Source organism: Physeter macrocephalus, chromosome 4 (genome assembly GCF_002837175.3).
Source record: "Physeter macrocephalus isolate SW-GA chromosome 4, ASM283717v5, whole genome shotgun sequence".
Classification (NCBI taxonomy): Eukaryota; Metazoa; Chordata; class Mammalia; order Artiodactyla; family Physeteridae; genus Physeter; species Physeter macrocephalus.
Genome location: NC_041217.1, coordinates 139,051,840 through 139,067,903, shown reverse-complemented (window position 1 = coordinate 139,067,903; position 16,064 = coordinate 139,051,840). Strand labels below are relative to the sequence as shown.

Below are 16,064 nucleotides of genomic sequence, written 5' to 3'. Positions count from 1 at the left end.
AAAAACACCAGTCTAATAGAATAAATGGGGGCTTTTACATAAAACTAAACTAGGAGCTAGTTCTACTTTTTTCTTTTTGGGGCGGGGGGGCCATGCTGTGCGACTTGTGGGATCTTAGTTCCAGGAACTGAACCCGTGGCCCCTGCAGTGGATACTCAGAGTCCTAACCACTGGACCACCAGGGAATTCCCTACTTTTACTTTTTAACTGATGTATAGTTGATTTACAATATTACATAAGTTTCAAGTGTACAACACAGTGAGTCACAATTTTTAAAGGTTACATTCCATTTATAGTTATTATAAAATATTTGCTATATTCCCTGTGCTGCAGAGTATATCCTTATAGCTTATTTATTTTATACTTAACTAGTTTGTACCTCTTAATCTCCTACCCCTTATCTTGCCCCTCCTCCCTTCCCTCTACCCACTGGTGACTACTAGTTTGTTCTCTATATCTGTGAGTCTGTATCTTTTTTGTTAGATTCACTAGTTTGCTTTAGTGTTTAGATTCCACATATAAGTGATATCATACAGCATTTGTCTTTCTCTGTCTGACATATTTCACTAAGCATTAACACCCTCCAAGTTCATCCATGATGTTAAAAATCCCAGTTTTAGTTTTCTCACATGGAAAACAGGGATAAGAGCACTTAATACATAGCCTTGTTGAAAAGGATTAAAGAGTGTATGTGGTGATTGGAACACAATAGATTCTCCTGAATTCCTTTTCCTCTTATAATCAACAAGTATAATCACTCTAAAACTTAATGTTTAGGATTGAGCATATATATTACTGAATCCCACAGAGCACCAGCTTCCTCTTTTGAAAAACGGGGATAATAATACCTACCCAAAGGTTGATGCAAGAATTCAGTGTGCCCGCGTGCACCAAGTCTTTCGTACAGCACCTGCACACAGAAGCACTCAGAGCCGCTGGCTCTCTTCTCCCCTCAAACACAGGCCACCGTTGTTGGAACCCTTTCCTTCAGGATCACTGGATGGACCTCTGACCCTTTCTCGGATAGCAGGGAGGTCGGAATGACGTTATCCCCTGGCCCATCCTCTTACAGACTTTCAAGGGGAAGCCAGCCTGTGCAGAGCTGGAACTCAGCACATCATGAATAAGCGTGAGAGAAGCTCCTCCACACTCACCCCCATCACGAAATCCTCTAAAATTAAAATCAACAATCTCCTCTTACACAAGTGATTTAATTTGTCTTGAATTTGTAATGTCATTTGAAGACTTTCAAAGGACATACTATTACTTGTCATCAGCGCATTAATAGAACATACAATTGCATTTTCTCCAAAATCTTTGCAACAGTTGCTACCAAAGCTCAGAAGAGTCAAATAAAACACTGCATGCCCCACCAACAGTGCGCTTCTCCGACTTTCCAGGCAACCCACACACTCACCTAAGCTTAGCTGGGACATGGAAAAGAATCAAAACAGCACTATACATACCATAGAGATCTGGGTTGCTGCGGATATACAACCTCACAAAGTTTTTTCCTGGTATTGGCAAAAGAGACCCCTTTATTCTGTCAAAGACCTGCAAAACAGCACAGCAGTAAGTCTACTGAAGATTTTTTTCTTAAAGTTTAATAAGTTTGCACTGCAAAATTGAAACTCAGTGATTAGAGCTTTTATTATTTATTTAGTATTTTTTTATTATTTCATTTAGTATTTTCAAATGCTAATTGACCTTTTACTTTTGAAGACCATATCCAGTATACAAAACCTTTCACATTACTCAATTGTTTAACCATAGAAGAAACAAGTCTGCATTATACGACAAAACAAAGGTAAAACTGGTTTACAAACCTGGTAAGTGTCTACATCAAAGAATGTTTGATAGTATTCAAATGTCCAGAAGGGGGAGCTTTTCTTCTGTCCAGCAAGTAACTGTCAGAGGTAAAATAAAAAACTTAATGAACACAGAAGCAATTTCCTTATTCTAGCTACCCAGAGAAAGAGAAAGAGAAAGAGAGAGGGTCTAAAGGAAAATCAAGATGTACGAAAGACCAAACTCTTCTGCATTCATCAATCAATCTTACCATAGCCATGCCCAATTCTCAGCCTGACATAAAAGCATCAGTTCTGAAGACACACCAAAAGGTTTCAAATCCTGGTCCCTCCACTAGGGGATGGCTTCATCAAATCACTAGACTCATCTCAGTCTTGTTTATATAAAAAGTACAGGTAACAAGATCTACCTTATAGGATAACAGGAAGGATTAGCTTAATGACTATGCAAAACAACATGTATATGTATATACACACACACAAACATGTACCTACAGAAGGCAGTCAGTGTAAATATCTTTTCCCCTTCCTCCACTTCAACATCCTCACTACTATCACCACCTGAATTCTCAAAAATCCGATATACTGACTCACTCGAAAGAATTAAAAACTTAAAATATGCTGCTCTTAACAAAAAACCAAAATCCCTATTTAGAAGAGGCGCACTAGGAGGGCCACACCTGTACCAAGAGCACAGATCTCTACAGAAGAATGCACGCCCCATGCCAGGAACTGTGACTGCCATCCTCAGATATCTGAAGAGGAGTCATACAGCAAAAAGTACAGATGCACTCTAAGGACCTTTGCAAGATGAGGGAAGGTACTATAGGCAGATATTTTTTGTTCACTATAAAGGAAAAATTTTCCACCATTAAAGTTTTCCAAAAGTGGTAGGGGCTGCTTTACATGGTCATGAGCAGCCTGCTCCTAGAGGTATTCAAGTGCTGTCTTTCTGACATACCACGGACAGCATTAATATCTTGAGAGGGAAGCTGAAATACTGTAAGTCCCCTATATATGAACAAGTTCCATGCCGAGAGTGCATTTGGAAATCCAATTTGTTCCTAAGTCCAACAAAGTTAGCCTAGGTACCCAAAGAACACAATCAGCTATATAGTAGTGCACTGTAATACGTTTATAATACTTTTCACACAAGTAATACATGAAAAAAAACCACAAAAAATAAAGAAAACTTTTTTTTTTTTTTTTTTGCGGTACACGGGCCTCTCACTGTTGTGGCCTCTCCCGTTGCGGAGCACAGGCTCCGGATGCGCAGGCTCAGCGGCCATGGCTCACGGGCCCAGCCGCTCCACGGCATGCGGGATCCTCCCAGACCGGGGCATGAACCTGTGTCCCCTGCATCGGCAGGCGGACTCTCAACCACTGCACCACCAGGGAAGCCCCAAGAAAACATTTTTAATCTTACAGTACAGTACCTTGAAAAGTATGGTAGCACAGTACAACAGCTGGCATACAGGGGCTGGCAGTGAGTGAACAGGCAAGAAGAGTTACTGACTGGAAGAGGGGGTGGGGGTGGGAGATGGTAGAGCTGAAGGATCGTCAGCAATAGGACACGGAGGTCAAGGTGCAATTTTACTCACGCCTGCCACTGATGGCACAGGTTCTGGTTCCTTGCTGGATTCAATTCTATCTACCCTCTTAAAAAAACGATCCAGTGATATCTAGGTAGTACTGTACCAGCTATATCACCGCTGCTTTTACACTTGCTTCTGGACATCCCAGGCTTGAAATAAAGATACTGTATTCTATCCAGTACTGTACAGTAAAGTTCACAAAAGCACAAACACTTGTAGAGGATGCACACATGTGACAATGCACGCCAGACACATGAACTAACTTACATGATTGGACACGCGAACACACGTTCGAATCTTGGAAAGTTTGCAACTTGAAGGTTCATATGTAGGAGACTTACTGTAGAGGAAACTGTAGATTCTTTCCAACTCTAATATTGAAAGATACTGAACACCAGAGACCCATGTTCCATAAGCTAGGTCAAGAAATTCTGTCACTATCATAGAATATTGGTAACCTCTTCCCGATTCCCTGACGAAATTAAGATAATGGATAAAATGTTTTCAGTTTTAAGATATTTTTCCCCCATACATTTCTTCTTAAACTTTTGATGGCTGCTGTTGTTCAGTGTGATGGTAAATTTTATGTGTCAACTTGGCTGGGCCATGATGCCCAGATATTTGATCAAACATTGTTCTGGATGTTTCTGTAAGGGTGTTTTTGGATAAGCTTTACATTTAAATTGGTGGACTTTTTGAATAAAGCAGATTGCCCTCCATAATGTGGGTGGACCACAGCCAATCAGGTGAAGGCCTGAACAGAACCAAAGGCTGACCCCCTGAGCAAGACGGGCTCCTCCAGCAGATGCCCTCAGACTTCATCTGCAATATCAGCTCTTCCTAGGTCTCCAGCACAATGCCTTTGGATTCAAATTCTCTTTGCTAAGTCTCCAGCCTGCCAGCATCCTCCATCAGATTTTGGACTCACCAAGCATCCACAATCATGTGAACCAATTTTTAAAAAAAGTAAATCTCTTTCTCTACATATACATATCCTATTGATCTATTTCTCTGGAGAACCGTAACTAATTAATACACTCAGTTATACTAAAAATCATTCCTGTATCCTGAGGGTGCCAACAACTTTGATAAGCACTTAACATACACTACTCTAATACAGAGGGACTCAAGAGTGCCTTGGTTTAAAGTTCCATCTGCACCTGCCAGTTGTGTGTCCTGGGGCAAGTCACTCAAATTCTGTGCCTCAGGTTTCTCATTTACAAAATGAAGCTAAGAATAGTTCCTTGCATATAGGGTTGTTTTAAGGATTAAATGAGATGATCCAAGTAAGGAACTTTAAATGGTACCTGGCAGCTATTAAACACTGAATAAATATTAGCTGTTGTGATGATAATGATGACAATAGTCAGTATACTATTTTCTTATATTTCCAATGAGGAAATCCAGGTTTAGGGAAATTAAAGTACCTTACCCAAGACCACAGAGCTATTACTACTGGCCAGACCTGGATTCAAACTCAGGCTCCTAAGTCTGAGCTCTTGCCACAATATCTGGTATACAATGCTATTTAATTTGACATACACTTTGGTACTTATTTTGATATTTCATGGAGTTCCACAAAGAGCACTTGACACTCCACTATTTCATGAGCCTGTGAACACACTGCTATAAATTGAGTACTCCTCTAGTGAATCACGATCATGATCCATTTATAAAATACTACTAGAAATACTGTTTTTCTGGAATGCACCAACAGTGTACATGGAAGTAAATTAACAGCTCTGATATTCAAAATTCAACCAGATGCAGAAACCTAGAACTCTCCATAGCATCCTCCCTCTCTTCCTCACCCCTTTTCCACCAAGTCCTAGTGAGCCCATCTGCTAAACATCTGTATCCAGTTCTAGTTCAGGCCACTTCACCAGTCTCCTACCTGGTTTTCTGGCCTCTAGTCCGTCTCCCACCAATTCATACTCCACAGGGCCACTGTATCTTAAATATCTTTAAACGTATCTGGTCATATTGTTTAAAATCTTTCAATGGCTCCCAACAGTTTTCAGAATAGAATTCATACTCAGAGGGTTAAGTCCTTGCCTATCTGTGAGCCGCATCTCCTGTCTTCACCTATATTTTGCTCCCAACGTACATGAAGATGGAAGATGTGCTTTCTGTACCATGTTCTTTCATGCCTCTGTGACTTCACCGAAACTGTTCCCTTTGCCCAGACCACCCTTCCACACTTTCTTCCCGGGTTCGCCTATTCTTTCAACAAGATTCAGTTTAAGTGTCACTGCCTCCAGGAAGCCTTCTGTAACCCCCTTCTCTCTGCTCCCACAACCCCAGAGTGCTTCCCATGGGTAACAATGGTCTGTTTGCTTGTCTGTTTCTCCCCCAAGGCAGATTTACCTTGATTTACATGATTTACCTTCATGTCGCCACTGCTTGGCATTCTACCTGGCACACAGGAGACAGTGAATAAATGCATGAATGTGGTTTTTAAAAGTTAAAAGAGTAAGCTGGGACGAAGTGAGATAGTGGCATAGACTTATATACACTACCAAATGTAAAATAGGTAGCTAGTGGGAAGCAGCCGCATAACACAGGGAGATCAGCTCAGTGCTCTGTGACCACCTAGAGGGGTGGGATAGGGAGGGTGGGAGGCAGACGCAAGAAGGAGGAGATATGGGGATATATGTATAGCTGATTCACTTTGTTATAAAGCAGAAACTAACATACCATTGTAAAGCAATTATACTCCAATAAAGATGTTAAAAAAAAAGTTAAAAGAAAAAAACAATTTAAAAGACAAGTTCAAACCTCAGTTTTGTCAGAGTCATCATTTCCTAGTAATTCATCATCCTCTTCTCTCCCTGAGCCTCCTGGGGGTCCTGGCTGGTGTTTTGGGGTTTCACCAGGATCCTCGATGCTTATTGTGGTGGCATCTGGGTTTGCTGCTAGAGAAGTGGCTGTATCACCAAATTCTGGAATCAATTAGAATACAAGGGTATCAGTGACCTTACCCACACTGGAAATGCCATACTTTTAATTTAAAGACAAGCTGTTACAACCTCAGCTTTGCTATAGACCCTATCTGAGACAAGTGGCAAAAGGCTCTGAAAAAAATCTCATCTAGAAATCAAGCTGACAAAGAAAAATGATTATGAAAACAACAGAATTTGAAGTCAGACCTGAATTTAGTCCTGGCTCAGCTACTTACTAAGTATTCAAGCCTGCGTAAGTAACTTAACCTCTATAAGCTTCAGTGTTCTCATCTATACGATGGGGAGAATAATATTTATTTTCAGGAATTTTGGGAAAGTTAGGAATAATACTTAAGTAAAGCCCTTAGCAGAGTGCCTGGCCCGTAGCAAGTAACCGATCTAACCCTCTCTTCTCTGACTCAAGTTCGAAAAAACTTAATGGAAGTTATTTTTTCCAATAAGTCCTATGTAATCACTACAGAAAACACGAGGACAAAAATGAAAGTAGAAACAACAGAATAAAAATCACTCTTAGTCCCATCCACATAAAAGCAAACACTATTAACTTTTGGTATATTTCCTTTTCTCTATAGAGTAGATTCATGCCAGTGATGATCATTCACTCAACAAATATTTACTGCGTGCCTACAGTGTACCAAGTACTGATTTAGGATGTGACAGTACTATGTAAACAATGTTGTACCCTGCTCCGTCTGCCAGGGATTATATAAAAAATTATTTTTTTCACATTATATCAGTCTTTAAAATGATCAGGTACGTGGCTACATAACAGTTCATCAGCTGGAGGTGGGAATAGTAGGAGAGAGACACCACAAGTTAACACAATTATTCCACTGTTATTGGATGTTTGGGTGCTTCTCGTTTTTCATTAGTACAAATAACACTCTAAGGAGCATCTGTGAGGAGAAAGCTTTTGGGGTTATTGCCTTAGTATAAACACTGTCAGTGTGATCACCAGGTCAAAGGGCGCAGACCATTTTTAAGGCTCTTGAGCCATACTGCTAAACTGTTCTCCAAAAGAACCTCACCTATTCATGTCCACCAGCAATGATTGTGACCTCCTGTCTCTGGGCATCCTAACAAACTTTATTTAGCCGCTCTTAGATAAAATTTAGGGCAGCTGTGGAATTTGGCAGGACTCAGGAAGGATGCCAGCAGGGCACCACTGTAACACTACAATCACGGCAGTAGGATGGGGCTCTTGGATAACCGAGCCCAATCTTACTGCCTTTCAGCTACGCAAACAGTTTTATGGAGAGAATTAAAGTGACTGAAATTAATAAGGTGGCCGATCCGTAACAATTACTCAGGCTTCAGTGTCCCATGTTTTGGCAGCATGAGGCTCTGGAATGAGAGGGTCCTCTGTTTAAGGTAAGACTCTAGCACTCCATGACCTTGGGCAAATCACTCCATATCTCTGAGTCTCTGTTTCTTCAACTATAAAAAGTAGAAAATACTTATCTCGCAGAGATTTTGAGGATGATATGAGATAATAATAAATACTGTTATCGCTATCATTTACTGACTGGACAGGGCACTGACATTTAAAAAGATGGTTATAACTTTGCCTGAGGGAATCAGTCCAAGGAAGATATATTGAAGTTTCATATTTTAAAAACAGTAGTTTACCAGGGGAAAGGACATGCCAGAAGGAGGAGCAGAGAGTGTCACTTTAGAGGTACCAAGTCCAAAGAGGTTCAAGAGATGATAAGTCATCTAGTTGATGGGATTAGGAAAGGCTACTTGCAGAAGCTGCCGTATGAGAAGGATGGCCAGAAGCAGTGGGGATGGCATCTCAGGCAAAGGGTATGGGATGAGCAAGACCCAGAAGACACAAAATGTGTTCCGTGTGTGAAGAACAGCAGATGGAAAGTTTGATTTTAATGTCGGATGTGTGTACCTCGCACATGATGACTCTTCACATGTTCTGCTCTGTATTAGTTATTCTTGTCCATCTCAGTGCCTTGAGGGCAAGATTGGTATGTTTCTTATTTCTGCCACCAACATTATCTCCTTCTACATCCTATGCTATGTTTTGCCTCTGTTCCTTTCCTGACACAATGTCTCCTACCTGCAGGGCCCTGACCTTCACTTTTTCATTTAACACTACCATTTTTCCTCGGAGAAGCTTTCCATGACCCCCACAGCATCCTGTGTTCTTTTCTAAAGAGCAAAGTCTTTAACATGGTATATAAAGTCCTGTGTGACTTGGTTCCTGCTTCCTCTCAAACCTCACCTTGTGACAGGCCTCCCCCACCATCTGTGCTCTGGTACATTGGCCTTCTTTTAATTCCTTGGGAAAGAAAATGAAAGAGACTTCCTCCCTTCTCAAGTACTCTGCACGTGCTGTTCTTTACACTTGAACTTTCTTGCACTGTACTCCCAGATAGGATGACCAAGGAAGGCCTCTGGAATGAAGTGAGATTTGAGCAGAGCAAGGGAACAAGCCATGTGGCTATCTGGACTAAGAATGTCCCAAACAGAAGGATGGCTCAAAAGCCCTAAGCTGTTAGTGTACCTGGTGTCTGGAGGGACAGTGATGAGGCCCATGTGGGTAGGCAGAGAGAAAGGGCTAGAGTAGCAGGAGATGAAATCAGAGGCAGAAGAGGCCTGGATCATGTAGGGCCTCCTAAGCACAGAAAGGGCTCTGCCTTCCACTCCTAGTGAGATGGGAGCCACTGGAAGGTTTAGAAGGAATGACGTGATCTGACTTGGTTTTAAAGGACTACCCTGGCTGCAAAATACAGACTGTAGGGGTAAGTGAGGATGTACGAAGACCTGAAGGAAGGTAAGGGCTATAATCCAGACATGAGGTGATGGTGACCTTGAGCATGGTGGGATAGTGGTAGAGGTGGTGAGAAGTGGTCAGATGCTGGTTGTATTTTGCAGATGGAGCTGACAGTATTGGCCGATGAAGTGGATTTCTCTTTAAACATTGTATCTCTTCCTTAGATAGTAGTAAGATAGCGTAGGTTGTGATGCCTGGGTTCAAACCTTGCTTTACCACTTACTATAACCTTTAAGCAAATGACTTAATTTTCCTGTGCTTCAGTTTCCTCATTGGTAAAATAGGGAGAATAAAATAACTATTTCATAAAGTTGACATAAGGCGTAAATGAGTAAATATTTGTAAAGCACTTAGAACACTGCCTGCCATTTAGGAAATACTATACAAGTGTTTACAAGGCAAATGAGCATTCGTCAATCCCCAGCTTAGGTCAGGCTCTGGGTTATGAGTTATGAACTTTTCCTCCAGCACTTTCATAGTTTATAGATATATATTTAAATGATCATTTAACAAATAAATGTCTCCCTCAGTAGAGTGAGCTTCATAAGGGAAGAAACTGTTCACTCTTCTACCCTGGTAACTAGAATAATTGCCTGGTTCATGGTCACACTCATGAGAGATTTATTGAGTCAGTGAAGGAATGACCTGATCACATTTCATTATAATTATCTGTTTACACTTTTATCTACTCTACCAGTGCAAAAAACTTCTTTATCTTTTGATCTCCTGTATCTAGTAGAATTCTAAGCACAAAATAGGTGCTCAATAAATGCGTGTTGAACTAAACCAAGAACTCTATAAACATTTTCTGTAATCACTGCACTAAATTTATGATATTACCAATCTGAAGTGCTGTTTGGCAAAAAAGAACAGCTGATGTGAACAAATAGAATAACCTGAGTGTGGCAAACATTCTTTTACCAAGATGTCTGAAATAATCTTCTTTAATATATGCACCAGCATAGCAACGGAAATTCTGCTGTGACTGCAGAAATACTGATCACAAAAGGTGGGCACCCAACGGATGTACCTTCAAACTGCAAGTCATCTACAGCTGCCATTCAGCCAAGGGTCTTCTCCCAATTATTAGGAAGATAGTTTACAGAGGTCTAAAAAAGGAAAAATAAATAAATTTCATACGATAACATAAATAAATATCTACAAACGAATCTTATTTCAGCGTTAGAAATGGTATTATTGCAAGGCTTCCCTGGTGGCGCAGTGGTTGAGAGTCCGCCTGCCGATGCAGGGGACGCGGGTTCGTGCCCCGGTCCGGGAGGATCCCACATGCCGCAGAGCGGCTGGGCCGGTGAGCCATGGCCGCTGAGCCTGTGCGTCCGGAGCCTCCGCAACGGGAGAGGCCACAACAGTGAGAGGCCCTCGTACCGCAAAAAAAAAAAAAAAAAAAAAAAAAAAAAAAAAAAAGGAAAAGAAATGGTATTGCTTTCCCTTGCGTCCTTTCTTAGTGGGATCCGATAGGCTTATATAAAGATAACCATTCAGCATCAGATACTATTAAAACTGTTATAAAAAAACTAATGGTGGGGGGCTCCATTGGTTCCATGCAATCTCACTGTGTGGCTGTTTAAGGGCCAGGTGCAGCCTGGAGATGCAAGGATGAGGAAGGGGAGGCTGGAGTTTGAGAGAGGTGCCTACGAGGGCAGTGGAGAGCAAAGGCAGTCAGCCTAGCCTGTGGTTAAGGGCACAGGCTCTGGAGTCGAACAGACCTGGGTTTGATTACCGATTCTGCTGCTTCTGGCCGTAAGACTGTGGGCTCCTGGGGGCCTCAATTTCCTCATCTGTAAAATGGGTTCCTAACTACCTACTCACACGATGTTGGGTGCCATTAACTGAGGCAAGCAAGTGTAAGGCGCTTAGTGCACAGCGAAGCAATTAGTAGGCGCTGGAGTGATGGGGACCCTACAGCCTGGGGCACCGTGAGTCCAGGACGGTCTGGGAAACAGCTGCCCAAGAAGCACGGACAGTGTTTTAGGAGAAGCTGGGCCGCAGCGGCCCAGGTGGGCAGGAGATCCCGAGCTCCCTCAGTCTCGGGCCGGCCCCACAGACCCCGCCGTCTCACCTCGGGGGGCTCAGCGTCCAGCTGGTGCCAGGAAGCCTCGGGCCTCAGATTCTGCGCGCAGGTTCTGGTCCCGCCGAGTTGCCGGAAACCGGAGATCCGGGGGGCAGACCTTCTCCACCTCCTCCGGGCAGAGCCCCGCCTCCTTAAAAAGACAGCAGCTCCGGGAGACGCCGCTTCCCGAGACCTCAGCGGGCAACTGCACCAAAGCTCGCTCCCTCCGCGGCCCTTCGAAGGGCGAGGCTTCGGCTCTTAAAGAGGCAGGTGGCGCAGGGCGGATCGGTGGGGAAGTGGAGAGGGTCCGCCTCGGCTCACCTCGCTCCGGGGGTGGGGGGCGCAGAGAATTCTCTGGAGAGTGGGGTTTACTTTATGTTTGGTTATACCTCTTTTCTTATTGAAATATAAAGTAGCGTAACGGAAGACGATTGTGAAAAGGAAAAAATGTCATCAATCCCCCCATTCTTTTTTGGCCATAAAAATTTAATTAACCAGTGAGGGAGAACGAGTCAATTAGTTTTTGAGTGTTGAATCAGTGATCTAGGGAACGATGATGTCTGTTCCTAGGGACACCCCCGTAAGTGTGGTAATTTGTTTCTTCACTCCTGCGATGGTCTACCTTATGCCCTTGGGGCCGTGAGGGGTGACTGGAGATTGGCCTCACTCCCCGCTCTGTCTCCGCGTCGGCATCTGACCACCACCTTGACTACAGCAGGGGCCCAGTAAACGACGGTGAAGTTGCACTGAGTGAGCCGGTGAGAAACATTTTGCCCCGCCGCCAGTCTTTGCTTGGTTATCACCTACACATCCCTCCAGATGTCGGTACTCTTTCCTCCTCCTAGGGAAAGCCTGCCTTCGCCTCCCAGGACTTCTTTTGCGCCCATAGTCCCCTGTGCTTGCTTAAACCGTGGCAGTTGCTATTGTTTGCCCATCTTTGCCGGCGTGGGAGTGCTTTGGGGGGAAGGATCAGGAATGACTCTGGTCTCCAGGTCCTCAGGGCAGCCCAGAACCAGGGACACGATAGTTGCGCACTGAAGGTTAATTGTAGAGCGATCAAGTTCTGGCTGTCTGAACAGCATAAGCCAAATTCACTGCCTACACAAGGTGGAACCTTTGACTTTGGCCTCACTACACTGGGCCCTTATGGTCAATCGGAATGGCTTATTACATCTGACTAATAAAATAGTTACACACATACGGAGCGTATTTATTGAACTGACATTGTGATCAGGCTTTATACATGCATATCGCTAATTCTCAGAACAATCCAGCAAGCTTGAGGTGATTATCCTCATTTTATAAAGAGAAAGCTGAGGTTAGCATATGTATGCGCAGGATACTTTGGTTGAATGTGTACCAGGAATGAATTGCAACGCACAAATTCGGTGTGCAAATGTATCAAACACTTCTTATGCCCCATGGCAGATCCTCCTGGCTTCAACAGCTGCTTATTTCACCACCACTGATCTTATTCCAGCTTCAGCAGCTATAACCAAAGTGAGCTTCACCTCAAGTCCATAACTCAGGCTTCTCGCTTTCTGCATCAGGGCTTGTGTCTTGATACCTTGGGATTATGGGACTGCTGGAACCGTTCATCACTGGGACAGGTGCAAGGCAGAAGTGCGGAAGTGGGGAGCAGTCAATGCCTCATGGGACAAATCTTTGACCGATGGAGTCAGTAACTGATGAATACATGCTTCTCTTTTTCCCCTCAGACTCTCCTCAGATATTTCATACAGCTTTCAAACTGTCTTGCAGGATCAAACAACCAAATGCCTTTGGAAGTGGCCAATTTGACTAGATAATTCTTTGTAGAGCACCCTCAACAAAGAATTGCACCCTTACACTGGCTCGCCTTCCTCCCCTCCCCCATTGCATTACAATTCACCCTTGCAGTGGCTCTCCTTTCTCCTCTGTTTTACAACTCCTGTCCTTCACTCCTGATCCTTGGACTCACACTTGCCAATAAAGTACTCACATGAGATGAGGAACCCACACTAAGGCATGTTGGTACCAAGAGTGGCCCCAGAAAGCAGCCCTCAGGATGGAATTTTGGAACCGGACTGCTCACCAGTCAGATGGCAACAACAACCCCATTGCTAGTGATAAGTGTGTGTGTCTGTCGGGCGGGGGGGTGGTGATAACACCTAGACTATATATCTCTTCTCTTGGAAACAGAAGTAAAAGTTTTATTGATATATTAATTATAATGATAGGTAAGTTTTGGCTCAAAATGAGACAAGAATCAAAGATAACTATACCGGTTTAACTAAAACAGCAATTCTCAACTGGGGACTATTTTGCTCCCAGGGATATTTGGCAATATCTGAAGACATTTTTTTTTTAAAGAATTTTATTGGGATTTCCCTGGTGGCGCAGTGGTTAGGAATCCGCCTGCCATTGCAGGGGACACAGGTTCGATCCCTGGTCGGGGAAGATCCCACATGCTGCGGAGCAACTAAGCCCGTGTGCCACAACTACTGAGCCTGCGCTCTAGAGCCCACACGCTGCAACTGCTGAAGCCTGTACCCTCTAGGGCCCACGCTCTGCAGGATGAGAAGCCCGCACTGCAGCAAAGAGTAGCCCCCACTTGCGGCAACTAGAGAAAGCCCGCGCGCATCAGCGAAGACCCAAAGCAGCAAAAAAAAATTAAAAAATAAAAACCATCATTCACTGTAAAAAAAATAATTTTATTGGAGTATAGTTGATTTACAATGTTGTGTTAGTTTCAGGTGTACAGCAAAGTGATTCAGCTATATATATATATATATATATATTCATCTTTTTCAGATTCTTTTCCCATATAGGTTATTACAGAATGTTGAGTAGAGTTCCCTGTGCTATACAGTAGGTCCTTGTTGGTTATCTATTTTATATGTAGTAGTTGTGTGTGTGTTAATCCTAAACTCCTAATTTATCTCTCCCCCGCATGTTTCCCCTTTGGTAACCATAAGGTTGTTTTCAAAATCTGTGAGTCTGTTTCTGTTTTGTAAATAAGTTCGTTTAAACTATTTTTTTAGAGTCCACAGATGAGTGATATGATATTTGTGCCCAGCCGCTCTGCGGCATGTGGGATCCTCCCGGACCGGGGCACGAACCCACGTCCCCTGCATCGGCAGGCGGATTCTCAACGACTGTGCCACCAGGGAAGCCCATGAAGGCATTTTTGATTGTCATGACTTGTGAGGTGCTACTGGCCAGGGTGCTTCTAAACGTCCTACAGTGCACAGGATAGCCCTTCTCAGGAAAGAATTATCTAGTTCAACATGTCGATGGTGTCAAGGTTGAAAAGCTCTGAGCTCAAAATGTTCATATTTCCTTAACTCATCTGTCCAACTATGGTAAGGAAGGTGAGCCCAGCTGATGATACTAATTAGACCTCTAACTGCTCTGTGAGGGGAATGAACCAGTGGGAGAGAACCCACCCCACCCTCACCTAGATAGAATGTGGGAAGAATGCGGAGAAGGGCAGAGGAGCAAGCCTTGCTTTGATGCACAGGGATGGGGTGGAGGGGACGGTCTGAAAAGTATGAGCCTTGTTAGATGCTGCATGTGATCCTGACAGAGTCCCCTGGCTTTCCGCAGGGGAAAGCTGGTGACCCCACAGCTGAGCCATGCTCCAGAAAGTGTCTCTGACACCTGCTGAGTGACACCCATCCCAGGGAGAAGGCTGCTGGCCTTTGCATCATCGTCTCAGGTGATGCAATGTTAGAGAACTGCCACTGATTATTTTGGCAAATGCCCTGTTTTTATAGCATGAGCTCTGAGTCAGGTCAAATAAAACCACGACCTAAGAATGGAGCTTTCCAAAGGAGATGTCAGACAAGTCACATAATGACAGTTGTCTGTGAATGGGACTTTTTGAAGAGCTCCAAACCTATTCTTCCCCTTCCAGTGGTTACTAAATTGCTAATTTTCGCAACAACCATGGTTGTGAAGCTGTTGTTTTTCAAGGCTACCTTGGAGCAGGGAGAGGGGAGTGGGGCTAGAGCAAGTTAAAACACCACAAAGCTCACTGTTCTTACTAAGATTCAGCTGTTTTTATTGAATAGACACTTCTCTGATTATCACAAACCTTTCTTTGATTAATTTACAGAATACCCAAAGAAGTTGATTTTGACAATTTTTGCCAGTGTGCTCATGCTTTTATGAAAGAGTGGGTTTTCAGAGATTCTTACTCTTCCATTCCAGAAGTGCTGCTAATTCATTTACATTAAATGCATTTATTTTTATATGTAGATATTTCAGTCATCTTTTTCACATTAATTACTTCCATTACTTCTTTATAACTTCTTTACCTTTTTTTTTTTGTATCTTTATTGGAGTATAATCGCTTTACATTGTTGTGTTAGTTTCTGCTGTACAACAAAGTGAATCAACTATCTGTATACATATATCCCCATATCCCCTCCCTCTTGAGCCTCCTTTATCCCACCCCTCTAGGTTGTCACAAAGCACCGAGCTGATCTCCTTGTGCTATGCAGCTGCTTCCCACTAGCCATCCATTTTACATTTGGAAGTGTATATATGTCAGTGCTACTCTCTCACTTCGTCCCAGCTTCCCCTCTCCCCCGCAACCCATCCTCAAGTCCGTTCTCTACGTCTGCGTCTTTATTCCTGTGCCACCACTAGGTTCACCAGTACTGCTTTTTTAGATTCCATATATATGTGTTAGCATACGGTATTTGTTTTTCTTTCTGACTTACTTCACTCTGTATGACAGACTGTAGGTCCATCCACCTCACTACAAATAACTCAATTTCGTTTCTTTTTATGGCTGAGTAATATTCCATTGTATATATGTGCCACATCTTCTTTATCCATTCATCGGTCAAT

General features: G+C 43.2%; 1 protein-coding gene across 2 annotated transcripts in view; it reads right to left on the bottom strand.

Annotated features, from left to right (window-relative positions):
• YIPF1 (Yip1 domain family member 1) overlaps nucleotides 1-11,348 on the bottom strand; it is a 34,420-nt gene extending 23,072 nt beyond the window's left edge. For both annotated transcript variants that reach the window (XM_007128163.3, XM_028489380.2), the window contains exons 1-5: nucleotides 11,235-11,348; nucleotides 10,185-10,263; nucleotides 6,182-6,345; nucleotides 1,827-1,907; nucleotides 1,467-1,554 (exon numbers count right to left, since the gene is read on the bottom strand). In XM_007128163.3, coding sequence (XP_007128225.1) covers nucleotides 1,467-1,554; nucleotides 1,827-1,907; nucleotides 6,182-6,345; nucleotides 10,185-10,215 — 364 coding nt within the window. In that variant the 5' untranslated portion in view covers nucleotides 10,216-10,263; nucleotides 11,235-11,348. The remainder of the gene's footprint in view (nucleotides 1-1,466; nucleotides 1,555-1,826; nucleotides 1,908-6,181; nucleotides 6,346-10,184; nucleotides 10,264-11,234) is intronic.
• Nucleotides 11,349-16,064: the final 4,716 nt, after the last annotated feature.